A 17,833-nucleotide genomic window follows, 5' to 3' on the forward strand; every position below is an offset into this window, starting at 1 on the left:
TGCACTGCCCTTCGGAGGCTAGTCGCAGGCTGCAGTCACATGATCTTTTGGTATCACCTCAAGATGGTGTCTTGTCAGCAACAAATTAGCAAAAAAAACCCAAAAACCCCACCCTCATTTGAATGCCCTTCCTGGAGGTCTTCTGTAAAACAAACTTCACACGTGTGTCCTCTCTTCCTGCTAGCCTGGGGACGGCCTGAGAAAGTGCCCAACCCTGAGGCCTTTTGCTTCCTTTCTCTTATTCTCCCCCATTCTATCTTTTCAGATTTTTCTGAAAAAAGCAGAATGAAATTCCCAGGACAAAGGGTGGATGCGCAAAGCCGTTGCTCAGTCCCTCCTCCCAATCTTCCTCTCCCTTTTATTCCCTTCCCCCAGTCTGCAAACAGTGTGAAAGTGTTGCATGCACAGCGCCACCATCTGCTCTAAGCCAGGAAGAAGAAAAAAATCTGTGGCCAAAATACACAAATCCTGGCAAGCTCCGCAACAGACTACATGGAGGGGAAACATTTCCATAGGTGGGTGCTGGCTGGCATTAAACAAGAGAGCACCAGGGCCCGCACTGGCACGTGTTGGCTGCAGCTGACTTTGCGGGGGGCGGTCAAACTGTCCGCTCTTGCTGTATAGAGACCAAGGGAAAATACTCCTAGTTTAAAGGTTTGGTTTGTTCCCCTGGGCGAGGACCACACTGTCACTCATCCTCTCAGGGACATGGCTCCCTGAGTGTAGCCGTTGGATCAGACGAACATACAGCACGGTTTGGCGTGCTTACAGAACGAAGGATCTAATGAGCAGGAAGGCCATACGTATCTTCAGCCCAGGAAAGGGCAGACCCTGGCTATATTGGGTGGGGGCCCTATTGCTGGAGCAGTGAAGGGGGAGGGTTTTGGCAATGAGCGCAGGGTGACTGAATTCCCCTTACCAACTGCAGAGCAGGGTTGAGGTATATTGGGGGAAACCATCACTGCCTGAATCGCTTCATTTCCCCTTGCCCCAGCAAGAGGCGTTTCCTCCAGGACTACAGCTGAGGATTAAGTGAGTAGGAAGATGGAGCTCTCCTCTTGGTCCAGGAAGGGTCATGGCTCTACCAGAGGAGATTACGTATATCGGTATGGCAGGGAAATAATAAACCACACTGTGCCTGCCAGGGTTGAACACGGCCCCTGAATAAAACTTACGTTGAAGGCATCAGTGTCTTCACGCCTTGAGATTTTGAGTGCAAAATCCATCTTTTTAATAAATATTTCAGTTACTGGTTGATGTGAATTTTGAAAATAAGTAGCCCAGTTCTAAAATGGTAGGGAGTCGTGTAATTTCTCAAAGTTTTTTCTGAAATCCCAATGTCTCTTCAGCTATACACTGGAATGCATTATACTACTTTAATGTGCTGTATTTTTTATTATTGGATACATTTGATTTTTCAAGTACATCTCTATATAAATATATATTAAAAATAACGTGCACTGTAATAAAGTTTAATTAAATTTAAAATCCTTGCCCTTGTCTTCACTCAAGGTTTTAACTTTCTAGCAAGAGGCTCTTCATATTTAACTTGCAGATTGTACAATTGCTTTCCCTTCCCATGGCTCGGCAATGTACCTCTGGATTCTAACTGGGGTGATAACTTAGCCAAGGCAGAGCTGCTCGTGGCACCGGTGCCAGTTCCAGGTGCCCAGCTTCTACAGGCAGGGAGCTGGAGTAGCATAACTGAACAGCCTGTACTCCAGCTCTGCGTAAACGAGGAAAAGGAACCACTGCTAAACTCTCACTCCTAATATATTACATCTAAAACGTGCTTTTTATCCCCCCTTACTAGTCTACTACTGAGAAGGGTCACAGGATGCTGAAAACATTCTCAGTGGCTCTGAATCCAAGTAGAGGGACTTAATTCCTCCCTCCCTAATTCCTTTATTAAAACCGATGCAAGTTTCTGTTGGGTTAGGAGAGGGCCTTTCTGTGAATGGCTTTTGCTTTTAAAGTGTGCTTATAAAACAATACTTCAGCAATTTTCTTCTGTGTTCCTCCCCTTCAAACCAGTATATCTAAAGCTGTAAGTCTGGGAAAGTATTTCTTCACCTTTTCTGGCTCTTTTCTGTCTCCACTCACCAACTCTGTATGCAGTGCACCCCTGGACTGTCCTATGACATTAGATGCATTGACTCTTATAGTAGAAAACCTGGGTATGTTTCCCATTGCTCAGGTAAGTGCAACAACAAGTAACTACAACAGAGTAAAAATGTCAAAATTTCAAGGCAACTTGTAGTTCAGCAAAGGTAAGCAACATCAGACTGTGACAGCTCTTGGTTTGGCCATGGAAATGAAAGCTCATCTTTTTCAGTTATTGTCATGCTTTTGAGTGCCCAATTTGATAGCTAGGAGCACCCAGAACTTTAGCAAAGCAGATCCTAGCAATCTCATCTTGGGTGCCCAGTGCCATAAGCCATTAGAAAACATGGGCCTAAAAGCATTTAAGCATTATATGAACAAATGTCCTAGAAATAGGTGGTCTAGACCTTGCCTCCCACTATCTGTATACTAACGCTCTATTTGAAGTACTGCTGCATAGACAAAACAGCTGAGAATTACAACAGCCTCTTTTTATTAGCTTAAGCAACATCCTACCGAAGCTGAGTCTGGTGGCAAAATCCTTAGTTTCAGCTGGGTGCATGGGATGGGAAGGAAGAACAGCATGTGCTGCTAATCACGTCTGTCTTTAGCTTCTCTAGCAAGCCTGTGCTTTTCTACATGCATATGCACAACGTTTAGTGGGGGAAGAGAAGGGGTTTTAAAAGCCAACTGAGGCAAATGACTGTAGCGTTGCTCTAGTCTCCACTTGTGATTAAAACGGTTTCCTAGTAAGTGGAACTTGCTGTGGATAACCTGGGGTGGCGGGAGGGAGAGAACCACTTTCTCCCTCTTCCCCCTCGTTAAAGGAAGAGAATTGACGCAGGGGACAACTGCCTGAACATAAGTTTGGGAGTATTTTAGATCTCTTCCACCACAGCACGCTATTTTGAACGGCTTTAGCGTGGAGAAAGTAAAGATTAAAATCTCATCAGCCTGGCAGCGTTGGAGGAGATGCTGAGTGGAGGGTTTAGGTCAGCAGTCACAGGCCCTGTTTACCACCGGAAGAGCAGTTGCAGTTTGCTTGGAATTTCCATTCTCCACACAAAAGAACTGAGTGACAGGAAGTGAACCAAAAGCCCAGCCATGGACAAACCAATCAAAATCCACAGAACTTTGGCGCTGAAGTACATAGGCCCCAATCTGTGTGAGGAGAAAACATTCATTAAAAGAGAACAATGACCTCCTCTGCAGGCAAGGATATATATTTTTTTTAATATAGAACAAGCAGGGTCTGTAACAGGCGTTGAAAACAGCCAACTTCTGCCCTCAAAAATCAAGGGGTTTTTAAAGCTATTTATTGAAAGTTCTGTGCAGCCTAGCAAAGTGTCTTTGCCACTGGTAAACAGTAAGACCACCACATTTGCATATGTGGTTGACACACTGAAGCTGCTGCACACTAGAACAGCCAGCTTCACAAGTGCTTGTGGGTGACAAGGTGGGACGCACAAACTCAGTGAGCCACTGAGCGGCTGGGCCAGGCAATTATTTAACAGGAAACTTTTGTGTTGGCTTTAGCATGCTTAAAAACCCTTCAGCTAGTACAGGATCAATTTACTTTGTTATAACCTTGCTTCTCAAACTAGTAACCTTCAGCAGCAGCAGGTTTAACGTTATAAATGCAGCTGGCTACAGTTATTGTTAAGCACCCTGGAGTCAGCCTCGAGTGCAGGTTGAGTTTTATGGACGGTGAGCATTCCAGAGGAAAGATGTACGCGTCATTCAGAGGAACTGCACTGCCCATTGTTACACTCCAGGTTAGACCCACTTGATGAATTGGTAACACATTCATGGTGCTCTTGCCATGGGGGGCAGGGAGGAAATTAATAGCAGCAGTGGGTTTCTAACAGCAAAGTGGGAAAGGATACAGGCCCAGATCCTCTTCATAGGTATTTCGGCACCTAACTCCCACTGATTTTAATGTGTATAAGGCAGGCTTGTTGTTGGGCACTTTCACCCACACGATTTCATGCCTGGCTATGTACTCACCTTCCATGAGCAGAGAGCGTATATCCCTGGAAGTACCGGTACCGAGCATACAAGTAGAGTAGCCCACAGACTGCAGCCACACCTAGATGTGAAGCCAAGAACCAAAATCATTACCATGGGGCAGTGCGCTAAATGCTTCACGGCCAGAGTCTGAAGGCTACAAAGTCTGACAAGTAATTGGAAGAGAACAATTCAGCAAAATCAGAATTACAAATGGACCGTGAGACATCTGACCAGTGCACCCAGTGCTGACTGGGAGGCAGAGGCCTACTGCCCTCCCACTATTTACTGGCCATAAGGATGGGCGAGAGGGGGCAGGGGCTGGGGGAAGAGGTGGTGTGGGAGGGGGGCCTCAAGGGAAGGGGGGGCGCAGGGCCTGGGGAGGGAAGGAAGCTTCTGCCACCTCTGCTGGGAGGGGTAGTCATGGCTTTTTCCCTAGGCTAAAAGCCATATTTCCACACCCCTCCCTCTTTAGGAGAAATAAATGAATAGCAGTATATTGCCTGAGACCTTTAGGAACTCCTGCACGTCGGGGCCATATAGGAGCAAAGTTTAGCAGCTTGAGGAGTAGGAGGAAGACAGGACTAGTTCATCTCTAAAGCCTAGAAGCACTAACCAGCCACAGGACAATGCAATCACGTAAATGTCTCCCTTGGGAATGGCACAGATACCTCCATATCTTATGAAGAGGTTGGCATGTCAGATTTTCAGTATTAAAATATAGCTGCCCAAACCAACTGAGTTTCATTTAAGTAAGTCTGGCCTTTTTCTCCCCTATCCCCTCCCACTTCCCCATGCCGAAACAGCTCATCCTTGAGCTCCAGGAGGCAGCTTGTTTCCAGCAATTAGCTAGCAATGGTTTGCTGTAAGTGCACCAATGGTATAAACCCAGAACAGTGTTTGGATTTTGGTGGGATTTTTTAATTATTTTACCTTGTTGGAAGAAGATTCCAGCCACCCATAGGACAGACACAAAGATTGGAAAGTATTCGGAGCAGTTCGCCCTGAGGAGAACCAGAGAAGAGAAAGTTAAAACTGAAAGCGAAAGCCCACATAAACCCCCTCTCAGGGCAGTGCATTTTCAAAAAAAAATTCGCGCATAGGCAGGATCAGTTTGTGGTATTATGGCCAACGGGTCCCCTTTCTGCATTGTGGGGCAAATATGCAACATGGGCTAAGGAAAAGCACCAGTAAACCAATATTTGCAGTGCTGTCAATCTTCTGAAAACGTGGCCAAAATTAGCATCTCCCTCCAATCCTGAGCAGCAGTGGCATAATCTCCTCTTCAGAGATTTACAGACTAAGGCAGAGGTCATATAGTTTGCCCCAGCCCGCAGGCTTTCTGCATCAGATCTGGAATTAAACATGTGTAAGGTATTTCCCCCCTTTAGGTTATTAATAGGAAATTACACAATCAACTAAAGCGTAAAGTTGTAGGTGTTTAAGAATTGCTCTGCACCACACTACTGTGCTGAGTCAAACTTTTGCTCAACTTTAAAAGTCCCCAAAGGAGCATTCTGGCACCCTCCAGCTCCTTTTTTTTAAATGGCAAAAGGCACTAAATCATCTGCAAGCAGTACATGGCGACGCGTCCAAATGTGAAAAGTTTTACAATTCCATGGACAACTCATCTAAAATTTAGCCAAAATCTTCTCCTCTGGCCCTAGGGGATATGCCATATTTGAGTCAGAAACAGGAGTGCTGCAAATTTTATAAAGCAAATGCATTTTTAGCTAGAGAGAGAGAGAGCCTGCCGGTTTTCCACTATGAAGTAATAAATCTGTGTTTTTAAAAACATATCAAAGCAGCTCATCTCTCAGAATCAATTGCCACAGAAATAACCTTTCCCAGGTAACAATGATCACATCACTTCCCCTACAAAAGATACAACAGAGATTCTCAGCCTCACATCTTCTGCCATGCACAGAATTAGACAAAGGTTTGTGGGCTGGAACTGGCCGTGGCGTTTCACGCTTGGTGGCATTTCCGGGTGTCTTAAATGAACTCACGTGAGCATTTCTGCCAGTCCACACATTGAGTGTTTGCTGAGTGAGAAACTACAGACTATTATCTGTTCAAAATTTACTGCTAGATTGAAACGAGCCGTCCAGTCGTCATCACAAATCGCAGCCCATGCCTTTTGGCTCCTTGTGGAAGTAAGAGGCAGAACATGGTTAAAACGAGCACACGCTTCCTCTCCCCTTTTGAATGGAGAAACAACTGAGTCCCACGTTCGTTAGCAGTGTGGCGGACCTGAGCAAGAACCTGTTTCCAAGGCCTTGTGTCTTGCCCCAGGAATAGCGCTGAGTCAGACCCTCCTTAAAGTGAAGAGATTAAAGAAAGGCGGGGCCTTAGGGTTCTTGAGGCTACAGCAGTCTCTCACTATGCACCCCTTCACTCAACAGCGTGAACGGGAACACAGCCGGGGCAGAATTTACTTCCTGAGCTGGCATGTTACACCTCAAAGGAACCCTGCATGACCCCTTCAAAAGAGGAGCCTGGGAGCTTAAATTCATAACGCTGCTAAACATCAGACAGGATCTGTGGCTGGAACCAGCAGTAAGCCTGAGCGGTGAAGATCTGATCTGGATCAGTCTTTCAAGGGAGATTGGATGTAGCGTCTGGCTCTAGCCTCAGTTTAGGTGTAAACACAGCGAGTAAAGGAAAACTCTCTTACTGAGCTCTGAAGACTCTCTCAAATTCTGGTGGGCCTGCTGTATCCGGGGGGGAGACTTTGTATTTCCGTCTGGCATAGATCACCTGCAGCGCAAAATAGGCTGGAAGAAGAGAACAAAGCTGTACATTGTATGTTACACTCATTACACTAGCCCATGCATTATCTGGGTTGGAACTAAGGGAGTTCTAAAAATAGCCACCATGCTTATAGATTTTAATTACAGTCTATGAAAATCAGACACTACTAATGGGTAGACTAAATAAATACCCCATTTATTTCATGTATGTACATTGTATTGAACAGACTGTATGGCACAGACCATTTAGACTTTGACTTGTGCTTTGCATAGCAATCTCACACACAGCTAGCAGCCGCAGTAACGGACACCCCAGTGTATTCTGTTTCATAACCAGCTAAAGTTAGACACAGCTCCAGTTGCACGCTACTCCAGAACAATGCAGGACTGCCCACCCCCTGAGTTTGAAAATCATGATTCAGAAACCCCCAAATCATGACATTAAAAGAGATCTCATTATTTTTAGGCCAAAATATTAATCATAGTTTTGGACAGTCTTCTGGTTAATGCCCCTGACAATGCTCAGCATGTGTGGGGTGATTATAGGCTGAAAATTCAACCTTAAATGCATACGAATGATCATAATAATTAATGTCCTAGCTCTTATCCTAGCACTTTTAATCAGCAGCTCTCAAGTGAAGTATTGTTGTATCCCCATTTTACAGCTGGGGAAACTGAGGCAGAGCCAGAGTCACTTGCCCAAGGTCACACGCAATCCAGTGACAGAGCCGAGCGCATAACTCAGGTCTATTGAGTTCCAGGCCAGTGCTCTTCCACTAGCCCACATGTCCTCTGGCCCCAGGTCCTCTGTGCTTAGGGTGACCAGACAGCAAGCGTGAACAATTGGGACGGGGTGGGGTGGGGTGGGGTGGGACGGGGCGGGGGGGTAATAGGAGCCTATACAAATATCGGGACTGTCCCCATAAAATCGGCACATCGGGTCACCCTACCGATGCTCCTGCTTCTCACAACTCGCTTCCCCGAAAGCTGGCCCATCTCCAAGGGACAGGGCTGCCCTGAGAACCTACCTCCATTAAAACTGCCTGACTGGTGAGGCTGCAGTGCAACAGCTGAGCTTTGGGAAAGTGTGTGTGGGGGCAGGGGGGCAGGAACACGCCCACACAGTCCTGCTCCAGCTCTGACCCACTCCAGTTGTAAAGTGGTGCCTGGCTGCGGAAGGAGGAACCGCAGGCAGCGCTCGCCAAATTCCTGAGCACAACCACAGAGTGCCACCCCCGTGATAACACGGCGAGAGTTGGTGACACTGGCAAGAGCTCCCTTCCCCTCCAGCCCTACGAAAAGGGAGATGTTCAGGGTGAAAGCAAAGAACAGGACTCAAAGGGACCTGTTCAAAACCCACCTCCTCCTTTTGTTACACACAATCAGTGAGGAAGTAGCTGGAGCCTGTGGGATGGACAGCTGACGCATAAGAATGGATCTGGACGTGTCAGGACCAAGGACTAAGAACACGGATGGTGCCAGAGCTAGAGCCAAACACTATCAGCTGGCATTGGTGTAAAGACCAACACCCCGCCCTGGAAGGATGATTTTTGCAGCTTTTGCAATAAGGCGCAGCAGCTTGTGTCTTTTTAAACTGAACTTTGCCAAATTCAACTCTGTGTCTTCTGAGAATGGGTGCTGGCTGCTCCTTTGAAGCCTGTACCCGGTTGCTACATTCAGCAGCACTTTGCATGCAGCTGGGCCATGTTCACCAGGGTCAGATTCAGCTGTTCTCCAGAAACTCAATGCCTAAGCAGGCACAGTCAGGTGCAAAGCATGCAGCAGATGAAAAAAAATAAAAAGTCGGTTTGGAAAAGCACAACCTTGTGGGCTTTCAAGTCACTAAATGCAGTTGTGCACACACGGAAATAGGTTAAGAAGCCCTCCCGCCCCCCCACTGTCCTTCTTGCCCCAAGCTTGTTTACACAATACACTGAACCCTAACTGGGAACCTAGGTGATGTAATTCCCTGTTTTTATAGGACAATTCGAATAAACATGGGTTCCTCTCTCTCTCTCCAGTGTCATATTCTGATGGGATCCATGTGTCAATAACAATATCTATTATCTTAGAGGCAACCTGCAAAACATTCACTCTTGTGTAGCCATGCTGGGTTTTTAGCATGTGTAGTCTGCAGCCACTAGAGGAAGACATTTACTATTCAGCATTTATATGGCTTTGGAAAGCTAAAACGCACTTCACAGTACATACAAAGATACAGCCGCGATCCAGAGCCGTTACAATCTAACACAGACAAGAGATGACCAGGACAATGGTTCAGATAAAGGAAAATACTGAGAGATCAATATAGATGGGCTTAAGGAACAGAAATCAGTTTTAAGGAGGAGAAAGACATTACAGTTGAGCAGCGCTCATGTCCCGTATAGTAGAGGAGGCTGGTATAGACACACTTGGAGGAAAGAAGAGATTTACATAATCTGATGTTGTAATGCAACTTCAATAAATATTACTTAATCATAGAATAGAATATCAGAGTTGGAAGGGACCTCAGAAGGTCATCTAGGCCAACCCCCCGCTCAAAGCAGGGCCAATCCCCAATTTTTGCCCCAGATCCCTAAATGGCCCCCTCAAGGATTGAACTCACAACCCTGGGTTTAGCAGGCCAATGCTCAAACCGCTGAGCTATCCTTCCCCGCTACTTAATCACTCTTTTAAAAACACACATGTCCTTATCCAATTGTTGATCTGTTCAGCACATTTCTTCCTATTAATAAGAATTCCGATGTAAATATAATATTGGGGAGGAAACTTACAAAAGAGCTAGAACCCAGTGAATAAGAACTACATCATCACTTTGATTGTGATATGACAAATGCCACTGATGCACCATTCAGCTACAGAGTTCAGTAAAACCCCAAGAAAACAGCCAGAGAGCAGATAACGGCTGATATCATGCCTGGCTACGTACACAGTTCAGTGCTATCTACAGGATATGTGGGGAGAGCTTCAGAAGCAAGATCTAATCAAATATTAATTCCTGTCAACTTCTCTGCATGTCAGTAAAACACAGCCCCCTAAATAAAGGCTGCTTTTTTTCCCTCTCTCTCTCTCATTTTGTTGTCCCCAAGGCACCTCTCAAAAACGTGCAGGCTGATTTAAAGACACTGCATAGACTAGTGCTCACAGTGCTGGATTTTGTCATAACCCTGAGAACATCAGGTGTCACCACATATTCTCAGTTCAGTCCCCTATAAACAGTCAATAACGCATGGGATTAGTTTCATTGCACAACCCTGTTACTGCACTTTTTTTTATGCTTAGTCAATAAACAAAGTTAAACCTGTTACAAGTTTACTTGCACCTGGGAACAACTGAACAGCACGTTCCCATAGGAAACCCCAGGCGCGCAACAAGAATTTGTATAATTAACCATCCCCATCAGAGAGGGCCGCTTGAGAACCCTAGCCCTGCTGTAGGGATCTGAAATATATGCACAGTGTAAGAACGAAGGACTACACACTACAGGTGGCTCTTAGAATGATACATTACAAAACCCACCCCAAGCTTTGCAATAACCCACGTTCAAGCTTTTTCCTCAGAGGCAACTCCCAGAGGGAAGCCAGTTGAATCTGTTCAGACTTTACATTTTTGTCAATAGAGCCTTTTATGCATCTCTGGACAAACACAATATTACACTGACGCAAGGGGGCAAAAGGGGAAAGCTTTGCCCAAAAGAAAAAGAAAACAGAAGCCCACTGTGCTTTCAACACTTTGGTATCAGACATTTGTGTACATTTACTGAACACTAAGCTTCCACCTTTGTTAAACTGTGATTAAGTGTATTAATAACTTACTATCAGCCAAACAACCTTAATTCAGCCTCATCTCATCATCCTCAGAAATGCTGGGAGAAATCTATCTGTTCATCACTGTTTCTCCTCCTTAAGTGTAAGTGTAGACAAACCCAACAGAAAAACTTCCTAGGCATAAAATGATGCTACTTTGCATGACCAAGGCTGTGACCCAGTCCAACATTTGTTAGCAAAGACCTGTAGGTATAAAACTAGTGCTCTGTGACTCACTTTCTATATACCATCTGCAAAGTGCAAGATGCCTACAGTTGAATACTTCTAAAACCCCCTGGAAAAATTCCTTGATCCAATAATATATGTATCTCCCTACTTGAGACAAAGTAGTCAAAGTGGAAGCTAGGATGTAGGGGCATTCTAGGGGCAGTTGCTCTAAAAAAAAAAAAGCCTAAATAATAAGCGATTTACTACATACAAATAGTACAAAAAATTTATAAGCATGTAATCAAACTACTTACAAACAGGCTAAACCCTGGGGTACTTAGACCCATTTTGGTTGGCTACAGAATGATCAGGCGGGTATTCGCAATGAACCCTTTAAGCATTTACTTTTTAATACCTTTAAACAAGCGATGTCACTGCCAATTACAGACTTCAGCACACACACCCCAGAAAAAGTTAAGACAGTTCACCCTTATTTCCAGTCTTAATCCAGGTAATCTTTACAACCTTCTTTCTTCCCAAGGCCTTTCCTCCCCTCTTTCTTGTTGTTCAACAGCTTTTCCATTACACCTGGGTTCACACAGGATTTAACACTGCTGTGTGGGTTGGGGAAGGGCCATGTTGGCTCATTTTAAAACAGATTATCTTTGTTTGATTTAAAACTATCTGCAGTCACTCCTCCTTTTTATAAACTTCTTTTTAGAAACTTCCCCTTATCTCGTTAGTTATTCTTTAAACCAGACATTCTCCCTACTTCATTCCTTTTGGTTTTATCTCATTATTTTCAAGGCCTTCTACTTGGTAGTCAGGGCCTTTCTTTACAACACAGATTTATTTCCTTAACCAAACTTAAGATAACTTTAATTTTTTTCATATTAGACTTATCCTATACTTTCAATCCCCCTCTGTTTCAGGGACTCTCTGAAATATCTGATGGTCCTATTTCAAACATGAAACTTTCACATTTCCTGAGACCAACACGGCTACAACTGCACTGCATTCCACATTTGCTACAAGGCACTAGTGGTCACCAAAAATCCAACAAAAACATCCCGTTTGCAGTTTCTCAGGCTCACCATTGTAGACATAGGACATAAAACAAGTGTCACAAGTTTTCCAGTCAGGGCAAAAAACAATGTTTTATGTATTTATTTTTATATTACAGGCACACTTCCAACATTAGCCCATTCTCCCCAAATTTAGCAACATCTGATTCTTCTCCCAAAAGGACATTCTTCCTACAATTTTAGAACAGCAGCAAATTGCTCTTTGTACTGAAAATGCTTTCAAGACCTTAACTACAGAGAAATGACCAACATCTTTAGAATGACATAGATCAGGGGAGAGACTACAAAACCTGAGTCGTCAATTGCAAATTCAGGTGAGGTGAATGTTTTGAGGGAGGCAGAATTCCTCTACTCAACTGCAGAGTATACTCAGAGTAATAGAGCAATTAGACCTGAAAAGGCTAGCTCATCTCGGCCAGTGGAGGATTACCTTGTTACACTACACTTTCAAATTCCTTGTTCAGTCTGGTTTTAAGTGTCCTAGAGCAATGGTGCTTCCACCATCTAATAATTCTTATGGTCAGGAAACATTTCTTTAATCCCAGACCAAGCCTACGTTAAAATGGAATTAAAGATGAATTCTGGGTAAAATACAGTACAGGGATATTTCAATTATTCCCCAATCAAGCCTTAAATACCCAAAAAAATTGGAGTTAAGCTTTAACTGAAAAGAAATTCAGACATGCTCAAGTATGGAAACAATCAAGCACCCAAAATGACCTTCACTCTCTCTCCTATAGTCACAAAATGGCTAAAATCATGACAGTGTTTGGGGCCCAGATTAGATTTAAATGATTTCTGAGGACACGTTACTTTAGGCAAGCCATTCATCTGGTTTTAAACTGAACGGTCCTGTTTTCTAAGGTTTGCCACCCACCCAGCACTAGGGTGACCAAATAGCAAGTGTGAAAAATCGGGACGAACGTGAGGGGTAATAGGCGCCTATACAAGAAAAAGCCCCAAATACCGGGACTGTCCCTATAAAATCGGGACATCTGGTCACCCTACCAGGCACTGGGGCAAAACCAGTCATGGTTTTGTCTGGCAGTTGACAGGGGACACCATGTTGAAGAGTGCACTACCCTGCCTCTCTGACTGTGCACATGAGGTCACCTGGGCAGGGCAGGGTGCGCTTCAAAATGGCTTGCCAGGTAACCCTGCATGCGCACATGGCAGCATGGGCAGGATCACGCAGGCCCATGTCATTCCCAGAAGTACCAGATTGCCTGGTGTTATGGGGATCTGTGAGTGGCCAATCTACATTAATTCCACCTCCCCATGGGAAATCAGGATTTGTCATAATTTTTCATAACAAATTTGTCATAACAGAAGCTGATGCATAAAATCTCTTTCAGAGGAACTCATGAACAAGTGTCCTCTTTCAAAACAGCAACCATTTCCCATTGTTTTCAATGGGACTGAGACGACACAATGTCCCTCTGGGAAGATGGTGTCTATCCCTTTTTTCAAAATGGCCAATTGAGGGCACCCTATGGACTCACTCCCAGTGGGAACAAGGTAAATATGGAAGCCATTTTGAAAGAGAGCAGTTCTTTGTGCAAGTCTCCGTATAGAACATTCTTCAGCCGCTACTTGAAGAAACTTTCACTTAATGAATATGCAAAATGACCATTAATTCCAAAAAGTGTAGCCTATGGCCATGAGTTCAGTTAGCTTTAACTGTACGAAAAGTTTGAAGAGTCTGTATCATTCCGTTATTAGGATTGTTAGGGACAAAAAATGATCTGACAAGGTGCCAGATTACTTAAAGGGCACATTTTAAAATGAATTATAACTCCTAAACTAATTAACAGATTTACTTGTCAATTCTCAGAAAATTAATTCTAAACTCTAAGATGAGAACTGTGATTGTGGTGAGATTGCTATATATGAAAAATACAGTGTAAAGAGATTGAATCCCTGCTTCAAGTAAAAAAACCAACCTCCCTCCACCCCGAAAACCCATTCAACTCAACCTTCTCTATACAGTTGCAACAGTCTCCTCCATGATGTTCAATCTGAGGATCTCTTCTCTTAACTCTAATTCCAGTACTCCTTGGACTGGACTAAATAAATTTTCTACCTCTGGTATATACTGTTCAAACACTAGTTGTATGTAGTGTTGTAGTGACCGTGTTGGTCCCAAAATATTAGTGAGACAAGGTGGGTGAGGTAATATCTGTTATTGGACCAACTTCTCTGGGTGAGAGAGACAAGCTTTCAAGCCACATGGAGCTCTTTTTCAGGTCTGGGAAAGATAGTTCCAATGTCACAGCTAAATGCAAGGTGGAACAGATTGTTTAGCATATTCTAATCTGTTCCACCATGTATTAAACTGTGATGCTGAGAGTACCATTCTCAGAGCTGAAGAGCTCTGTGTAGCTCAGAAGCTTGTCTCCCTCACCAACAGAAGTTGGTCCAGTAAAAGATATTACCTCACACACCTTGTCTCTTAAATATGGGTTGACAGTTATAGTCTGTCATACCTCTCCGCCCTCCTCTGTAATCATTACTGCTTAATCAAGCGGTACTTCTTAAAAAGCTCTTACCTCAAAAATTCACTCTCTCCACCCCTTGATCAGTTTTGTTGCTTTTTTCTGAATTCTTCCAGTTTATCAATACCTAAAATTTAATGCAGGGATCTAGGCATGGGCTCAGAGTCCTAGAGCAGTGGTTCTCAACTGGGGTATGTGTACCCTGAGGGTTATGCAGAGGTCATCCTGTGGGTACCTCAACTCATCTAGATATTTGTCTAGTTTTACAAGCTACATAACAAGCACTAGCGAAGTCAGTACAAATTAAAATTTCAGATAGACAAAATGAGAAAGGAAGCAATTTTTCAGTAATAGGTTGCTGCGACACTTTTGTATTTCTACGTCTGATTTTGTAACCAAGTAGTTTTTAAGTGACGTGTAACTTGGGGGTACGCAAGACAAATCAGACGCCTGAAAGGGGTACAGTAATCTGGAAAGGCTAGGAACCACTGTCCTAGAGAGAGAGAGACTAATTAATGCCTCCTGCTCTGATGCTTGTGATGATACAGCCTAGAAAGTCATATTGGCTTTTTCGTTACATTGCATTATCAGCTCTTCTTATTTATCATCCACTATTAATACACTTAATAGATTTAAATAAGCTGTATAGAAACAGAATACCTACTACAGAGAATGTAGCATACAATATATTGACATTGCTCGTGAAGCAATAGGAATAGGTCTTATGTTAAACTACAATGTACAGATATTTTACACCTATACGTGTGCACGCAAACCTTCCAATACCATAAAAGTTTCCTCAACGCACTAAGTAGTTATCCCCCTGACTTTAGTTTGGATACTTTGCGACCATGCTTTTATTTGCAAAATTACAGCAATTTAAAAAAAAAACAACAACAACTGTGGAGAATAGTGAATTGATAACGCCGGTAAGTCAACTGTTAGTTTCCAGTTAACATTTCATTTTCATTTCTGTAGCACATGATGAGGTGTGAGGGCTGCAAGTCATTTGAGCTCTTTACAACTCAAATACCAGCGGTGGCGATGACCATCTTCATCCCGAGCATCCCCGAAACAATTTGCATCATTTACCGCCCAGGACAAAAGCAGCCTTTCATCCCGCACAGCCTGGTGACCCCCCCCCGCTGCAATGACACAGCGGCAGTGAATGGGGAAGGGCCGGGCACGGTACCTTGCTCCAAGACTCCCAGGACGGTCACAGCGGCTAGCAACGCGATCTGATCCAGCATCTTGGGTCTGACGGGCGTTGGGGCAAAAAACCGGTCCCAGCTCCTGCAGGGGAGTGACTGCGGAGTACGGTCCGCTCCTGCCGTGTGTACAAAACGCCGCCAACTACTGCTCCGCGTTAGCACATGCTTCCTCCTCGCAGCGCTAATTAACCCCTTGCATGCTGCAGAGCTGTTCCTGGACAGCCGCAGCGACAGCAGGTAGGCGAGTGCCTGGCTCGGGGAAGGCGTGGCCAGCCCTAGGGCCCGAGGTCAGAAAAGCAAATTCTTGCTCTTTGGGGGGCGGGGGGCGGGGCGGTGCCCAAAGTCCTTCCTGTGCGGACACAGGCTTGGGAGCGCGCACGAGCGGCCGCCCCCCGGGTCCCCTGCGGAGCCCCGCTCCCAGGCCAGCAGCTCGCGCGGGGGCATCCCAGCGGGCTCTGCAATCGCGTCCCTGCAGCCGGGGGGGGGGGGGGGGGGGTGGAAGGACTGAGAGAGAGACGAGCAGGGGTGGGGAAGAGGCAGGAGAAAGGGGCGGGAGCGGAGCCCGTGGGCAAGGGGGAAACTGACCCATCCCCGCCTCGAATGGTACTGGGAGGAGGAGGGGGGGGTGTTTTTTCCTTTTCGTGCCTGGGTCAAGGAGACTCCAAACCACACCGGCCAGTGAGGGGTTTGTTTGTTTTATTTATTTAAAAGCTGCAACCTAGAAGCTGGACTCCCTCCCGCGGCCTTTTCTTTGGGGCTGTTATTCTTGGCCAGCTTGAAATACTTAAGACTGCTGGAGGAGTCCAGGTTCTAGCCTCTTCTTGGCCTAGGGATTTCAGGGAGGTGGTACAGCTGTTTTTCCTTCTCCATTACATAGTCCAGCTTTCAGAAGCTTTTTACATTCCACACAAGCCGATATTTCCCCTGGCCAAGTTCTCAGCCCAGGAAGGAACTGTTTGCAGACCCCAAGGGTAGCTGGGGCAGCTGGAACAATATGAAATACATGGGGAAAGATTAAATATTAAACAAAAAACACAGTTTATCAACCTTAAAAGAGGGGAAATTCAATTCTGCTCTTATCTTACTCACACAATAACATTTTCTTGAAGTAGGCAAAAGAACAAGAACGCACTTTTGAAAATTTTACCCAGAGTGCTTACGGTTCTCATTTGGAATTCCCCTGGAGTTGCTAAGGTGGAGCAACTGTTTCCTTGTTTAAGGGAACACAACTGTAAATTAAGGAGTAGATTATGGGTCAAATAAATTTAGACTGGCGTCAGAATCCTCTAAAACACAACTCTAGATGTAAAACTTGGGTAACAGGAGTTCCATAACTCTTGAACAATGCTTCTCCCTGACTCACAAGTGCCTAATTTGTTTTCAGCAAAATGCTAACAAATTCTTGCTCCAAAACAGAGGGGGTAAATGAAGAGATTGATTTTGGCTTTTTAACTCCCCTATTTAAGAAATCAAAATATCATTCAACATCCACTGAGGATGTTTTCCTTAATTTTTGTTGGAGAGGGAAGATATTATGCTTGAAAGAGCCTCTTAAAAATTCCATAGACGATAGGAACAGTGGCTTGCCAATGGAATAAGTGCACTAGCTAGAGCAAAAGAAACAGGCTGCCATCCTGACTGAGGTAAGACTTGATGATACAGGTCAGAAGCTAGAAATTGTAGTTTAGATTATATTTCACTCTTGTCAAGTTAAAATAATTCAGTAATTTCAAGTGTCCACTACAGCTAAGCCCAAATTTTGCAATACTCATCCAACATGACTGTGTCCTCTAACCTTATAGGCTATTTTCCTCCAATTGTATTACATCTTTAAGTGTCCTGACATTTTCATAAAAGTTAGATTTTACCCATTTGAGGTCTCTATTATAAATAGTATGGGAAATGTCACTTAGGGCCTGCTCTCGCTTCCATTGACTTCAATACAGTAGAACCTCAGAGTTACAATCACCCTGGGAAGGGAGGTTGTTCATAGCTGTGAAATGTGTGTAATGCTGAACAAACTTATGGGTGTTTTTTCAAAAGTTTACAACTCAATATTGACTTAATAGAGCTTTGAACCTTTACTATGCAGGGGAAAAAAATGGTGCTTTTAACCATCTTAATTTAAATGAAACAAGCACAGAAACAGTTTCCTTCCCGTGTCCATTTTTTTTTTTAACTTTTCCCTTTAATTTTTTAGTAGTT

General features: G+C 44.4%; 2 protein-coding genes across 2 annotated transcripts in view; one reads left to right on the top strand and one right to left on the bottom strand.

Moving 5' to 3' along the window:
• MGAT4B (alpha-1,3-mannosyl-glycoprotein 4-beta-N-acetylglucosaminyltransferase B) overlaps nucleotides 1-1,468 on the top strand; it is a 91,871-nt gene extending 90,403 nt beyond the window's left edge. Inside the window, exon 15 of the mRNA XM_077824465.1 lies at nucleotides 266-1,468. Coding sequence (XP_077680591.1) covers nucleotides 266-289 — 24 coding nt within the window. The 3' untranslated portion in view covers nucleotides 290-1,468. The remainder of the gene's footprint in view (nucleotides 1-265) is intronic.
• On the bottom strand, nucleotides 1,381-15,880 carry LOC144269019 (leukotriene C4 synthase-like). The gene is made up of 5 exons (XM_077824466.1): nucleotides 15,610-15,880; nucleotides 6,788-6,887; nucleotides 5,044-5,114; nucleotides 4,111-4,192; nucleotides 1,381-3,264 (listed from the first exon to the last, which is right to left on the bottom strand). The coding sequence occupies exons 1-5, from the start codon at nucleotides 15,665-15,667 to the stop codon at nucleotides 3,117-3,119; spliced, it is 459 nt and encodes a 152-aa protein (XP_077680592.1). The 5' UTR covers nucleotides 15,668-15,880; the 3' UTR covers nucleotides 1,381-3,116.
• Nucleotides 15,881-17,833: the final 1,953 nt, after the last annotated feature.

This window comes from Eretmochelys imbricata, chromosome 8, assembly GCF_965152235.1.
Source record: "Eretmochelys imbricata isolate rEreImb1 chromosome 8, rEreImb1.hap1, whole genome shotgun sequence".
In the NCBI taxonomy this organism is placed as follows: Eukaryota; Metazoa; Chordata; order Testudines; family Cheloniidae; genus Eretmochelys; species Eretmochelys imbricata.

Coding starts and splice junctions, on each gene's coding strand:
- LOC144269019 (XM_077824466.1), bottom strand. CDS start 15,667: ATGCTGGATCAGATCGCGTTGCTAGCCGCTGTGACCGTCCTGGGAGTC. Junction 6,888..15,609: donor CCTGGGAGTCTTGGAGCAAG/GTACCGTGCCCG, acceptor CTCTTCTTCCAG/CCTATTTTGCGCTGCAGGTG. Junction 5,115..6,787: donor GAGAGAGTCTTCAGAGCTCA/GTAAGAGAGTTT, acceptor GGTTCTCCTCAG/GGCGAACTGCTCCGAATACT.